The 15,428-nt window shown below is 35.3% G+C and overlaps 1 protein-coding gene across 1 annotated transcript; it reads left to right on the top strand.

The window, feature by feature from the left end:
• Positions 1-7,064: 7,064 nt before the first annotated feature.
• On the top strand, positions 7,065-11,861 carry LOC140837209 (phosphate transporter PHO1 homolog 1). Its single transcript, XM_073203282.1, has 13 exons — positions 7,065-7,607; positions 7,691-7,991; positions 8,078-8,483; positions 8,564-8,612; positions 8,689-8,760; positions 9,064-9,193; positions 9,727-9,847; positions 9,932-10,181; positions 10,256-10,405; positions 10,500-10,652; positions 10,769-11,047; positions 11,162-11,298; positions 11,485-11,861. Exons 1-13 carry the CDS (start codon positions 7,386-7,388, stop codon positions 11,573-11,575), a joined length of 2,361 nt encoding a protein of 786 aa, XP_073059383.1. The 5' UTR covers positions 7,065-7,385; the 3' UTR covers positions 11,576-11,861.
• Positions 11,862-15,428: the final 3,567 nt, after the last annotated feature.

Here is a 15,428-nt window from a genome sequence, read left to right as displayed (position 1 = left end):
ATAAGACCTCTATTGTTGTTTAGTTTCGTATACGTTAGATTGAATATGTTTTATGTTTTGTTGATATAAAACATTCAGTTATGATTTGAGATGTTGTTTTGAAGTTGTAAAGACAATATTCTGTTTTATGAAATAAATAGACTCGTTTGGAAATTTTGTACTTCCGAAACTTGTTGTTTACGATTGTGTTATTGTTAAACAATGGCGGTGTCACATGCCTTGATCTCGGGACGTTAAAGTTGGCTCATTCTCCCCCCAGAAATATGCAAAAAAACCAACTCATGTAGTGAGTTTTCCATCATTTTTCTATAAATTTATTTGTATCGTAATTTAAAGTTTTCTCAAATTTTCGTTTCACAATTAAAACGCAAATAATCTATAATTAGCATGTCTGAAAGGCTTCATGTTCAAAGGTGACTCAAATGTGCACTTTGCCCTACTTGGATCCCATATTTGTGAATCTCATGGTTCAAATTTACTCACAAAGAATATAATCACATTTCATTTTTTCACCACAACTAGTTATATCTTAGCAAATATAAGTGGAGAGATATCGATTTTTTGGCCTACCAATTATAGATATTTGAAAATATCCTCTTTTTTCCTTAAATAATTGCAATAATAATCATCTCACGCTTATATCATAATTTGGGAAGCAATTATCACATCTCCGCAAGCCCGCAACATAATTTGCATTTTCTTTAAAAATATTTGATTTTTCTACATACAGATACTTCTTGTAAAGGCCCGTAAATCCTTGCTTGAAAATTTGCGAAAAATTAAAAATTTTCTTTTAAAAAATAAATGGAGTGCCTCATTCATAAAATCAACTGATAACTCAAGTTCAATGTTTAAAATATAGCAGCGGAAAAATAATGTTTGCCAACAACAACAATTTAAAATTTATCCAACGATTGATAAAATTGTTTGCGGAAAAATAACAACTGCTGCACTGAGGTCCTCGGGTGCCACTACTGCCGACCCAAGCTGACTCACTGGTCCCCGCCCTTGGCCCTGGCCTCATCAGTACCAACAATCAAGTCTAGTGAGCCTAAAGACTCAGCATGCAAATATCGCAGGTAACGAGTAAAATCTGAAGTAAAATATGCATGGGATAAAATATCATGTCATGAGGCATGCTGAAAATAATCTGTACTGAGCAATTATAATACGTGCATAACTGAACTGAAAATCACAGTAAAAATATTTGCTCCTTGGAGCCCTGTACTGAAATAACTGGTAAAATTTTCTGTTGAGATTATGGTCTACGCCTGTCGCCCCTGCACTAAGCTGAACTGGTCGGTAACTGGCTACCGGGGAGTATAAAACTGAACTGAGCTGGCCGGTCACTGGTGACCGGGTGGTACCAAACTGAACTGATCGGTCACTGGCGACCGAATAAAATAATGCTCCCATCATAGTGAATTGACCACAAGCAATATCGCATAAATCTCAAAATAAGTATTTTCTATTTTCATGCACGTAAAATAATTAACTGGCATAATGAAAATATCCTGTGTATTTTACCAACTGGATTGGATTGGATCATCCCCAGGCTCGCTGCAACCTAAATGCGTCATGGAAAACATGCAATAGCTTAAACTTGGCCAACTATGCGCTTTAAGTTCAAAAATGCGACTATGACGCCTAATGACTTCGTATTTAATCATGACTCCGAATCAACCCGGACCAACACTGAACCGACGTATAGTCTTGATTAAAATACGCTGAAAATAATGAAATGATGCTCCTAAAATGATGAGGGTCGAAATCTAGGTGAAATGGAGGCCAAAACATGAAACGCTCTTTCGAGAGTCAATTTGGCACATCGCACCGTAAATTCTCGTACGACCTCAAAAATTATCCGAATCACGAACGGTCAAAAACATGACCTTCCCAACTTGAAGGGGCACTGTCCAGTCCAAGGCCATAGGCTAAAAGCCAACCGAGAACTCGAACGAGCCACCGAACCAACACAGCAAGTTGCTGTCCCAAAAATACAGCAACCTTGCTTGGCTTGCTTGCGTCGTTTGCGAGGCTAATGGCCATTGGGGCTTGAACCACCGACCAAAACCTCTCCACAACGTCCTAAGGAATGATTCGAACCATGGATAAGGGCCCTATGCCAGCCACAATCCGCATCACACCATAACTCAACCGAAGGATCCAACCGAGACTTGCGTGTATGCGTGTGTAGTGTTTTGCTTTGATCGATGTCTCGTGTCGTTCCAGTGGCCATTTGATTGACCGTGGCACGATCTAGACATCTAGGGCATGGTATGAACCGTGGCTAAGGGCAATAGGCCAACCAAGATCCGCACCAAACCAACCAAACCCGAAGCACAAGTGCTGTCCAACCGAAGGGGCGAGAAGGGGAGGGGGCTGTTTTGGATGTTTTGCGTAAAAACCCGATGAGCCATGACCAAGCCACCAAAAGGACGACTTAGTCACGTCCTAGACATGGTATAGAAGTGATCTAACCATGGCTATAGGCCCTTGGGCAACCAAGATCAGATCCCTTCTCCTTGGACAAAAAATCTGAATTTTTGAAGCTCAATATGACACTCATGGGGGATGTGCTGTCATTGACGAATTCTAGTGTGTATGGGGCTGGAACCAACGTTCTATCATGACCCTAACATGTCCTAGTACATGTCCATATGCAGCTTTGAGCCCCTGGAACGATCCATCCCTGAAATCGAAACAAAACATACCCACACGTGAAGCATGAAAGTCGATAAAAATCTGTGCAGAATTTTCGTTTCTTGTCTACTGAAATTTTCGGTTTTTGCAATGATAAAACCTGATCATGTACTGAAAAATAATTAATAATATGACTTGATTGAGGTTTGAAAGAAATCTAGACATGCCTTTGATTCGTTTGAAAGAGAAACGAAAAGAAAAGACGATCCGGCGCGGAGGAGTGGAACGCTTCTTTCCTTGCTATCTAAGCTCTCGATTTTTCCTCTCTTGTTCTAGCTATGAACCCACGATTTCTAGCTCTGAAATGTCTCTCAATCTTCGAGATTAGGGAGAGGGGGAAATGGTTAGGAGAGTGAGGGAAGTGGGTGCAAAATATATGGAACAAATCAAGACCAAGTCTACCTTTTTTTTGAAATTTGAATTATTGTTTGCTATCAAATCTTCTTGGGGTGTTTGTGGATGGGGTGGCCGATTTCTTTATGCTTAGACTAGGTTAGGATAATGCTAATTAGATAATTAAATGTTGCTAAAACTTGAAGGATTATCTTACTTAATTAATTACAAAGAAAGGGTTAAAGGTGATGTGTTGGCAAGGACTTAATTAATCAACTAGGGGCCGAAATTTACTATTTAAATGGAGGGGAAATATTATCTAGTTGATAAATTTCTAAACCTTTAAAGCCTTACCTATTCTTTAAATAATTTAGTGAACTAATCCCTTAATTAATTGAACTCAAATGAATTTATTTCCTACTCACCTCAAGTAATTAAAATAAATCCTCAACCTCCTTTTTAACTTAAATCAACTTACTTGCTAGCTAAAAATAAATCCTGGAAATATTTTCTAAAGTTTAAATTTATCTCTAAACTCCAACTCCAGTCCGGCCTCACTGAATTAACTGAAAAGAAACAAAATTTAAACTGCTGGATAAAATAATTAACTTCAAAGAAAAGAATTTAAATAATCATGCAATGAAGTCAATTTAATTTAAAATACTAGAATTATGCATGGCTTATACGTAGACTGATTTACGGGTTCTACACTTTTGACGTTGTAAAATTCTAGATTAAGCGTGATAATCACAAATAGTGTTCTAAAAACTGTAGACGGTAAGCAGGTGGCCACCCACCCACTAACGCCTAGGCTCTTAGGTGGCCACCTAGGTGGCGCCAAGGCGGTTTTATTTTTTAACCTAAATATATATTGTTTCTTGTTTATCTGTGTAATTCTCCAATAATTCATGTATATCGGATTCAAACACAAATAGATGGCGTATTCTTCTTCTTTATACGATACAAATCGATTGAAAAATATGTCAAATATTATTTTTAAAAGAAATTAAAAATTTTAGAAATAAAAAAATTATATATATTACATAGGCGACAAACTAGACGACTTCTAAAAATCGAGGAGGTCAGCGACTGCTCAACGCCTAGGTGGTGCCTAGGCGAGAACTTTCAGAACACTTATCACAAGTAAACATAGATTTGTTCAAAAGCGGAAAAAAGCCATACTTGTTGAATGTCTCAAGGATTTAAGGTGCAAAACATGCATCCGCTTTTTTTTTTTTTTTAATGAATTAACATATTAAAACTTATAGATAGTTTTTTAAACAATTTGAAATGTTTCCCTAAAACAATTTAATATGTTTTTTTAAACATTTGAAAGGACAAAGTCAATTTGAAAATGCTAGATACATTCTATTTAGTTTTTCAAATATAAGTTGTATGATATTATTTTCCATAAAATTATATGTTCAACTAATACGCAAATCTCGATTTAACACAAGCTTTAACTAAAGGTAATTGAGCAACCTAAATCTTTTAAACTATACAACAACCAAAGATCAAATTTTTCATGTACGCGGATGAACGACAAAGCATTATATTTAAGATAATCATGAATTTGATTCGCATATATTTAAACTACTATAATTTTACGGGCATGCGTAACTTGACTCATGCATAAAAGTTTGCCTTCTACAACAAGAACTCGTAGGTAACATTTGGAGCTAGCTCCCATACGGAACTGTCATATATAGATGCATTGCATGCTTTACCGTATAATATTTCGAGTTCTAATGCATTTTCGTGATCTTAATTAAGACATCTAACGAAAAAAAATAAAGAAACCTTTTCTTTTCTCAGTGAAAGTGGGAGAATTAAAATTATTGCTCAACTTTATGTTATCTTTAACGTAGTGGAATTCAGGCTGGTCAAATTAGAGAGAGTTTTGGTGTGTTTCTAATTATTTAGCCAATAAGCTTTCTTAGCAAATGAGCAGACCACCTTGACTTCGAGGGAAAATCTTAAATGTCCGAATGCTCCAACAAATTATAAAGTATTAATTAATTTTGAAAGGTTATCTTGTTTGACATATAACGTATTTTGAGTTCGACTCTCTTCATAAATTTATGTTCCAACAGACGTGACCTTTCGGAAATGGGGGCAAGATAGGATAAGGTTGTTGCTTGATGAATCTTGAAGGCAAAAACTTGTATGAGACTGTCTCACGGGTCGTATTTTGTGAGACAGATCTCTTATTTGGGTCATCAATGAAAAAATATTACTTTTTATGCTAAGAGTATTACTTTTTATTGTGAATATCGTTAGGGTTGACCCGTATCACAGCTAAAGTTTCATAAAACCGTCTCACAAGATACCTGTTCTTGGAAACAACTAGTGAAAAATAAAATTTATAGGATAAGGATATTAGATGATGAATCTTAATTAAAAGAAACAAACAAAAATAAATAAAACTTATGTGCATGTGTGATATGTCAGTTCCATGTCGATTTGTAAAAAGTGATTGAACTTATTTACAAGCGATTACAACGATTTCTACGACAATTAGGTTTGGCCATTTTTCTACCGCCGTGGAGACTAATACAAGTTAGTTGTCAATGAAGCCCATTGTGTTCAGTCTAGCTCGTAAGGATCGGGGACCCAAGCCGTGACATAATGTTATCAGAGGGGTCGTCGGCCCCATGGATACAGAGAATAAGTGTTATACAAGACGAAATGTGAGGAGTGTGGAAGCCATATTCTAAACTTGCCGGTAGAAAGTGCTGCATGAATAAAAGCCAGCTTTTGAAGATACAAAGCTGTCTTGAGTCATGCAGCAATGTCCTTGTTGCTTTCCGAAGGGCTGGTTAATTTTAATTAGTCTCACATCAATTTGTGTCCATGGTTAAAAAGGGATACAATGTAGTCTTGAAGCAAATTTCATTAGCTCTTAAATCTAAAAGAGCTACCTCTATATACGAGTGTTGGTGGATTGATGAGTCGTACTACGACATCCTTGTTGCTTTAAGAAGAACTGATTGATTATAATTAGTCCTGCGTCGATTTGTTACCATGTTTAAATTGATTTATAAAAAAATATAATGGACCTCTCTAGCAAAATGCATTAGTTCATATCTTAAGTCTGCAAGATCTACCTCTAGATACCTTATTTGGTGGATTGATGAGTCAAGCCACACCATCCTTCTTGTTTTATGAAGAACTAGCTAATTATAATTAGTCTCATGTCGGTTTGTGAGCATGTTTAAATTGATTTAGAAAGAGATATAATGGACTTTTATAACAAAAAAATGGATCAGTTTTGATCATGGACCTGCTAGAGCTACCTCTATATATCCGTTGTTGGTGGCTTGTAAGTCATGCCACGATATCCTCTTCGCTTTTTGAAGATCCGGTTGATTATAATTAGTCACACATCAATTTGTGAGTATGCTTTATTGATTAATAAAGAGATAATTGACTTCTATAACAAAATGAATCAGTTGTGGTCTTGAACCTGCAAGAGGTTAAGAGCAACATCTAGGTATCCAGTGCTTGTGGATTCAGGAGTCATGTGGCGATTTCCTCGCCATTTTCTGAAGGATTGGTTAAATGTAATTAGTCCCACATCAATATAAGAGCACATTTAAATTAGTTAATAAAGATGTACAATCGGCTGCGGTAACAAGTTATGTAAACCTGTTTAACAAAACAAGTATAGATACGAGGTAGTTACTCTGATAAGCTTGGGGCCCGAGATGTGACAGAATGAGCGTCCTTTCTCGCTATCCAACAAGACCTGCCCCGGCCAAAAACTACACGATGAAGGATCCCAAACTTATCTCACAAATCGATATGAAATTTCGCATTCAACTACCCCGACGTATATTTGTGCGACTTCTACCATGATACTATTATACCTCACCCAGCTCGAGCTTTGAGGTATAAAGTGAGATACTGTGCTACGTGGTATCCATTTTCATTTTGTTGGAAAATGTTAATTATATGGGAAAAGGCAATCGAAATTCTCCCTAACTATACATTTATGCTTTAAAATGGACATTATTCCATGCCACATGAAAGATTTGAGGCACCATTCTCACCCACTATAAATTCTCACAACTTTTTCAAAGTTCTCACACAAGCATGTTGGCCGAGCAACTGCAAACATCTTGCGGCAGTTTGGTAATCTTCCGGCGTACAAAACACAATCATATCTTAATCCCAAGTGGAATGAGTATAGGATAAAGATGCTGGAGAGTATATAACAGAATGTGCTGTCGAGCATCGTGACACGTCCCTCTTACCAAAATTCCTTTTCCCTCCATAAATATTGTGATCCTGGTCTCCATTGGAACACTCACCACTTAGTGAACCAGGTTTCTTGAATCTAAGCGGAAATGGTGAAATTTTCCAAGCAGTTTGAGGGGCAGTTGATCCCCGAATGGAAAGAAGCATTCGTCGATTATAGGCAACTGAAAAAGGAGCTCAAGAAAGTAAATCTCAAGAATCAGAACATGAATAATAAGCAACCAAAGAATACGTTTGCCAACACCCTTTTCTCTTCTTTGAGAAAGTATATGTTTCTTGAACGAAACCGAAAAGAAAATAATGACATCCATGTAAGTATGATACATGATGCTGATTCATACATTTTGTTATGTGTGATGGTTTTTATTCATACAATGTTTGTTTATCAACCCAGGTTCACCGAAAGCTCACTAACTCGGCTAGTAAAACCGACTTGTACGAAACCGAGCTGCTGGAGCAGTTTGCTGATACTGAAGCTGCAGCCGAATTTTTTGTGTTTTTGGATCTTCAACTTAATAAAGTGAATCAGTTTTACAGAACAAAAGAGAAGGAATTTCTCGAAAGAGGCGAGTTGTTGATCAAACAAATGGAGATTCTCGTCGAGCTTAAAACTGCACTTCATGAAAAACGATCCAAAGAGTGTTCTTCCCAAGAGTCTAAAGAGGATGATTCAATATCAGGCACCATATCTTGTGGTAATTTGGATAGAATTCCTCTATAGAATGCAAATTGTTCTTCTACTTTATGTATGACTGGTATGCATTTGTTCGGTTTCTTATAGACGAAGAGTCCATTAAGGGGAGAATAGATTCGGAGCTGATTCCTGAGAATTCAATCGATGATTTTGACAAAGACGATACTCAATTCTCAGATGGTTCAAACTCGGGGAAACTCGAAAAGTCGATGAGAGTGAAGAAGGATTACAAAATGAGGTCTCTTTCTGGTAGTGTTGTCAACTGCCAGGGGAAAAACCTGAGAATACACGTTCCTTTAACGAATCCAACACGTGCTTTTTCAGCCATCTCGTATTTACTTTGGGATGATTTGGTGAACCAGTCATCCAAGAAATGTGGCTCAGAGGGAAATAAGCTACATATCAACAAGAAAAAGTTACATCATGCCGAGAAAATGATCAGGGGAGCATTTATTGAGCTTTACAAAGGATTAGGCTACCTCAAAACTTATAGGTAAAATCATCATTTGGTTGTAAATTTTGTCGGGAAAAAATATTATACATAGTAATTTATGTTTCTGTTACACTTTTCAGGAACTTAAACTTGCTTGCTTTTGTGAAGATATTGAAGAAATTCGATAAAGTAAGTGAATGAGAGGCAACGTTTTTCGGTTTTTCATTGCATTTGGTATCCTCATCTTTTTATTATTTTTTTTCAGGTGACCAATAAACAAGTTCTTCCGGTTTACTTAAAAGTTGTCGAAAGCTCGTATTTCAACAGCTCAGACAAGGTAACTCACGGGGGTCCAAAAGTAATAATATCGAGTAGAAATATCTGAGGGACACGAAAGAAAGAACATATATATTTTGTCATTGGAAGGTGATTGGATGTGGGGCAACAGATAAATCCCATCACCAGATTGTTATTCTAAGACAGAGTCAAGTGATGTTAAATCCATGATTGCCTAGATATTCCATTCCTGATTTTAAGATATGACTGTCTTGCATAGGAAAACTGAGTCCGAGAAGTTGGCCCGGACCAGCCCGAGTTTAACGCTATTTTTCAGCTATCAAGATTTTATTTTATGTTGCAGGCGTTAAAGTTGGCAGATGAAGTTGAGGAAGTTTTTATCAAGAAATTTGGTCAAGATGATAGAAGAAAGGCCATGAAATACCTAAAACCGGTTCAGCGTAAAGAATCGCACGCCATCACTTTTTTCATTGGTGAGTTTCTTGAAATCTAATACATAGTGCAAATGTGTAGAGATTTAGTAAAACTAGATGATGGATTTCAAGTTAATATTAAGAAATCGCTGTCCTTTCGGAGTAGTTGTTTCTTGTGTACACGAATAATACATAATAGAAAAGATTAAACGCAAAAACTTAAGCCACTAAATTCTCAAAGAAAGAGGGTGAGAAAGAGTCCACTTTTGGGAAGTGCGCTATAAAGAAAGGCAATTATACTTTTATTGAACTTTTCAGAATATTGATAGCCAGCTGCTCTCATTCAGTTTCGCAAGTGTGGAACCATGTCCAATATCTTGCTTTTAACAAATGTGCTAATGTTAAAGGTTGTTCTTGAAATGTTATGGACAAAAAGACAACAAAATTTCCGATTAACGTTCCCTAGATTCTGCGTCACAAAACAGAAAAAAGATCAGTAACATCACTTTGTTAACACTGGTTCGACTGCACTATGTAACAAAACGTTTCTTTATCTAACTTGGTATTATAAACCTTTTATCTTAACAAATCAGGCCTGTTTACTGGTGGATTTCTCGCGCTTTTCATCGGCTATGTTGTCATGGCTCATATTACCGGAATGTACAGACCTGAATCAGATCAAATGTACATGGAAACAGTCTACCCTATCCTTAGGCAAGTTCTTTATTTTACAATTTGACTAATCATATCAAAGTTTATTTTGAAGATACCTGAATTTTTAAAATTCCGATTTTGCAGCATGTTTAGCTTACTCTTCCTACATTTCTTCCTTTACGGATGTAACATCTTTATGTGGAGAAAGACAAGGATAAATTACAGCTTCATTTTCGAACTATCAACGACAAAAGAACTAAAATATAGAGACGTTTTCTTGATCTGTGCCGCATCAATGACTTCTGTAGTAGGCGTGTTGTTTCTTCATCTATCACTTGTTTCCAGAGGGTATTCTTATTCTCAAGTTCAAGCCATTCCTGGACTTCTTCTACTGGTAAACCTTCGATCATATCACAACTTTCAAATTAAAAAAAGTTCAAATAATAAAGAATTGATCCAATTTTACAGGCTACTGTGTTGTTCTTGGTGTGCCCTTTCAACATCCTCTACAAATCAAGCCGATACCGCTTCCTATCTGTTACAAGAAACATCATACTATCTCCATTGTATAAGGTTGTTATGCTGGACTTTTTCATGGCCGATCAACTTTGTAGCCAGGTATCACCATGAACTGGCTATCCATCTTTCAAATAAATACAAAATAGTCCCACTATCACTAAAAATTTTCTTGTTTTTATGTGCCTTCAATCAGGTACCTATGCTACGGGACTTAGAATACGTAGCATGCTACTATATAACTGGGAGCTATAAAGCTCAGGATTACAATTACTGCGTAAGAACGACGTACTATCGAGATCTTGCTTATGCAGTTTCCTTCCTACCATACTACTGGAGAGCTATGCAGGTTTAATATCAACTTAGAATCCTCATATCATTTCCTCAAAATAAAAATAAAAAACAAAATTGCTCATACAATGAAAACTCGATGTTTCTTGATATAATTTTATTGCAATTTTACAGTGCGCTCGAAGATGGTTTGATGAAGGGCAGAAAAGTCACCTCATCAATTTAGGAAAATATGTTTCTGCAATGCTGGCTGCTGGAGCAAAAGTTGCATACGAGAAGGAAAAGAGCGTGGGGTGGCTTTGTTTAGTTGTGGTAATGTCGAGTGTTGCAACGGTGTATCAACTGTACTGGGATTTTGTCAAGGACTGGGGCTTGCTGCAGTTCAACTCCAAGAATCCATGGCTAAGAGACGAATTGATGCTTCGACAAAAGTTCGTGTACTACTTCTCAATGGTAATACTCTGGATATGTTCTCTCTCCCTTTCCTTCTTTCGTTTAAGGGATCACGAATTCAGAGATGAAGCATGGAAATGTTTCAAGATTTTGATTTTGGTATTTCTTTTCCAGGTATTGAACCTTATTCTGAGGCTAGCTTGGCTGCAGACAGTTCTTCATTATAACTTTGGAAACGTAGACTACAAAGTAACCATGTTGTTTTTAGCAGCACTTGAGGTTGTCAGAAGGGGGCAATGGAACTTTTACAGGTAAATAACGAATCAAACACCGACGAACTCTTTAGTTCCGTTGATTAACCTTATTCTGATGAACAAAAGTTGTAATCTGAAGAAACTACGTGCAAGACTCAAAAGATTTTAGCCAAAGTCGACCCCATGGAATCGACACAAATGCATAAATTGATGGATAATAGGTATTTGGTTTTGTTGGAACAGGTTAGAGAATGAGCATCTAAATAATGCTGGCAAATTTAGAGCTGTGAAGACAGTGCCACTCCCTTTTCAAGAAGTGGATGAGCAAGACTGAGGGGCCATTTTGCACCAAATTCCTAACACAAATAATACAACTTATTCCTCCATTCTTCCAACAACAAACTGCAAATCTGAATTGTCAATGTACAACCTGATGCTAATCTAATCAAGATGTCCACTTGACCTTTTCTTTTCTTTTTTTATTCTTTTTTTTTTCCATCTTCTGTATATAAGCTCTATATAAATAATCCATTGTTCTATACCGAAAAATTTCATGTACCAGTGATACTGAAAAATTTCATGTACCAATGATACTGAAATAGTTTAACCTTGAATTGATCTTATCTTGTTAAAGACCTCATATACATACATATACAAATATAGATGCTATTTAATTAATAAAGATTGAGACTGCATACTCCATTGATTACGAAGTAAGAAGGTAAAAACAACTAATTAAACCAGCATGATCATCCATGCATGTGTTATGGCAAAATTTGCGAAGCGCCCTTTGTTTGATTCTTAGAAAAAATTATATCCACACAAGAATCAAAATTTTCAATAACTTCCTGCTTTGAACCGGCTGTTAGAATATGTGTCTAGCGAGCTAACTTGTGGCTTGAACTTTATTGACTATTATGGGAAAACAATCTTTATTTTTATAATATTTTAGGTTTTATCCAATTACGACTATTACTTTATCTATGTAAATATGCAAGCTATAAAGATAAAGTCTTTGAATATACAATGAGAACCATGAGGTCTGTCACGCAAGATAAAATCATGAAACTCATTAAGAAGTGTACCGTATATTCTAAAAAGATTCCTAGTGGAATTAGCCACCTAAAAATAAAGATAAAGATCGATTGAGTTTGAAACTAGCATCTGTGTGCAGACATCATGTTTAATTGGTAAGGGCATGGAGATTTTCATTCATACAGATGAGCGATCATTTGATGATGTACTGAACAACCCTCCCTCGAACTTTCCAAGTGGTTATCATTTATCAGTGAAAATTTTGTCTTTCAAAATTTTCATTAATTCAACGAGATTTGTACCCTCGAGACATTGATACTATCTGATCGTCGATCGAGATTATAATGAGTTTACAATTATTTATTTATTAAATTTAGAATCTATTAATTAAATAATAATCATAGTAGCAGTGACTAATAAGTGCAAAATTGTCATGAAATATTCTGGAAGAGTCTAGAATATATTAATTAACTAATTGAATAACTAAATAAAAATTAATTAATTTAAAACATATATATATATGTGTGTGTGTGTGTATGGGATATATGTATATTTTAATATTGTATTATCAAATGGTTATAATGATTTAATTATGTATGGTACTTCTAAGAGTGGAACACATAAATGAAATATTTTAAATAATGGTATAATAGTGTCTGGATCGAAGTAGGATTCTTGATTTGATCATAAATGAAAACTTGTAAATATTTCATTAGTGTTATATGAAATAACATAAAATTTACAATAAAATTTTGTTCGCCAAAATTATTCCCTTCTCTCCCCAACACAAAGTTTTCGATCAACTTGAATTTTTGAAAGAAAAATTCTGCCACCTTCCACCACCACTCCTCCGCCAGATTTCTGAAATTACGACGATCCAATCTCGTTACAAATTTCTTCTAGATCTTTTGACCGATTTATACGAGGAATTCAGTCTCTGATCGTGTACATTACTTGACGATCGAAGAAGGAGGAAAATCTGTTCGCAGGGATATACAAAACGGAATATATCCGCTTAAAATCTAAAATTGTTTGGTGTCTAATGTTTAGAACACAAACTAAATATTTTAAAAGGTTCATGAATGTCATGAAATCATACGACGCTCAAGGAATGTTTTCAACGTCAAAAAAAAAAAAAAAAAAAACTTCGCAGGCCCTGAAAGTTTTCAATATATATGTGTGTGTGTGTGTGTGTGTGTGCGTTCTATCTGGAATAGCTCCAGGAAAAACACACACACATACGCAGGAAAACGCTACACATCTGGACAGCAGCGACTGCCCAGATTCATTTTGAAATTAAAAAAAATATTATTTAAGGTTATGTTTCGTGTAGGGTAGTCAGCTGCCGCTGCCCAAAAATTTTGGACAGCAGGTATGGCATAAAAAAGGATGCACGGGGTGGTCTTGGGCAATCCCTGGCCCATGGGCTCGAAAATTTTGGGCTCGGATGCGGTTTTACGTTTTTTAAAAAAAAATTATGGGTCAAATTTTATATTTTATGAAAATTGGATAATTTTTCATTGAAAATAATTTTAATAAAATTATGAGATTTTTTTATAAAATAAATAAAAAATATTATTTTTATTAGTTATGGTATTCAAGTTTTACAAAAAATTTAATTATTAATGAAATGGATTATTAAATAAATGAGTTTTTTTTTAAAATTTTCAGTTTAATTTTTAAATATGATGTTTAGTGACATATTTGTAAGATACATGATTTATTGATAATATTTGAATGGTTTTAAATATAATATTTGATATTATATGATAAAAGATGATCGAGAGTCATGACTAACTTTGTTAGGTGTATGTTATTATATTTTACATGTTGTATTAATTATTTGATAATTATTTAAAGCGGACTTGGTTTATAGCCCTTTCCTACACCTTAAATTTTTATCCAAGTGTGCCATAGAAATTTAATGTAAACATTAGATTTAGTGAGAGTTCAAGATTAGAAGACCGTGGGCTCAGATTCTCAAGAGTTTTGAAGATCAAAGATATGTAAAATATTGAAATCTTATATAATAACATATTTGCATCCATGCATTTACCTTGGTTTTGGACATGAATCCATATATGGCTCATGTGGATCAATTAGCTTTCGGTTATCGATCATCCTTTATTATTTATAATGTATGTGATATTATAAATAATCAGTATGTGCGTTAATAAGAGAAAGATAATGATGAGAAAAATTTTCAAAATTAAAACCTGTCATTTTGGAGAAGATTCAAAATTTAAATCAAGCTCATTAAAATGAAAATTTAAAGAAATTTTAATGTTTCCTTGCTTTCCATCAACAGTGGTTGTATGATGAACGTTATCTATCAGACTTTGTCTTGGATAACTGAGGAGGTTTGGACGTCGGAAATTTGTTATTTCCACTAACATGCTTGATGTGAATTACACGAAACTCCCATAACTTTGGCCTAGATAATTATGGATCTCATGGAAACCGTCCGCGGAGATTCAACATTGATGGGTCGGGCTCGACACATAAAGATAAACGGCACCATATTATGGGCTCTTATCAAACGTGAGGCAAAACTACGTAAATGTTGCAAAGTATTGCAATTGTACTCTATCTTTTGGAAATAATGATTTCCAAGATAAATGAAATCATAATTTAGCAATTACGTATTGCGTACTCACTAAAGAAATTTGATTTTCTTATTATGTTTCAATTTCAATATATTTACGATATATTCGCAAAATCCTCTATCTGTTATACTCGATCTAAACAAGCTAACCAGAATAAATTACTTGGACTGCTGAGGTATCTAAAAATTGTTTAATTATAAATAGCATATTAAGGCGCCTCCAAAACTGTTGCTGCCAATGCCCTTTAATATTGAATTGACTAGGCTTGAGAAATGGTTGGACCATGATTTGCAAATGAAGAGCTATAAGATAGCTTCTATGTCAAACAAGTTGCAAAGACGGTTTGAGTAAGATGTAAATGATGCTGATATTTACTTTCACCTACAAGAGTTGTATGTTGAGCAAAAATGTCCACTAAGGCGTGCTAGTTTCAAGGATCTCATGACATCACGCTTGCTAGAATGGGCATCGGTCCATGAGCTTGGTGTGAGGATGATTGGGCTCATCGAGAAACTAGTGAGCTTGGACCTTGTTATTCGAAATGAA

Source organism: Primulina eburnea, chromosome 7, assembly GCF_022965805.1.
Source record: "Primulina eburnea isolate SZY01 chromosome 7, ASM2296580v1, whole genome shotgun sequence".
Classification (NCBI taxonomy): domain Eukaryota; kingdom Viridiplantae; phylum Streptophyta; class Magnoliopsida; order Lamiales; family Gesneriaceae; genus Primulina; species Primulina eburnea.
This window is presented reverse-complemented; position numbering and strand designations above follow the sequence as displayed.

Excerpts from the sequence above, each read along its gene's own strand:
- LOC140837209 (XM_073203282.1), top strand. The coding sequence starts at position 7,386 with ATGGTGAAATTTTCCAAGCAGTTTGAGGGGCAGTTGATCCCCGAATGG. Across the intron at positions 7,992-8,077 it reads ATCAGGCACCATATCTTGTG|ACGAAGAGTCCATTAAGGGG; the intron begins GTAATTTGGATA and ends GGTTTCTTATAG. Across the intron at positions 8,484-8,563 it reads GGCTACCTCAAAACTTATAG|GAACTTAAACTTGCTTGCTT; the intron begins GTAAAATCATCA and ends TACACTTTTCAG.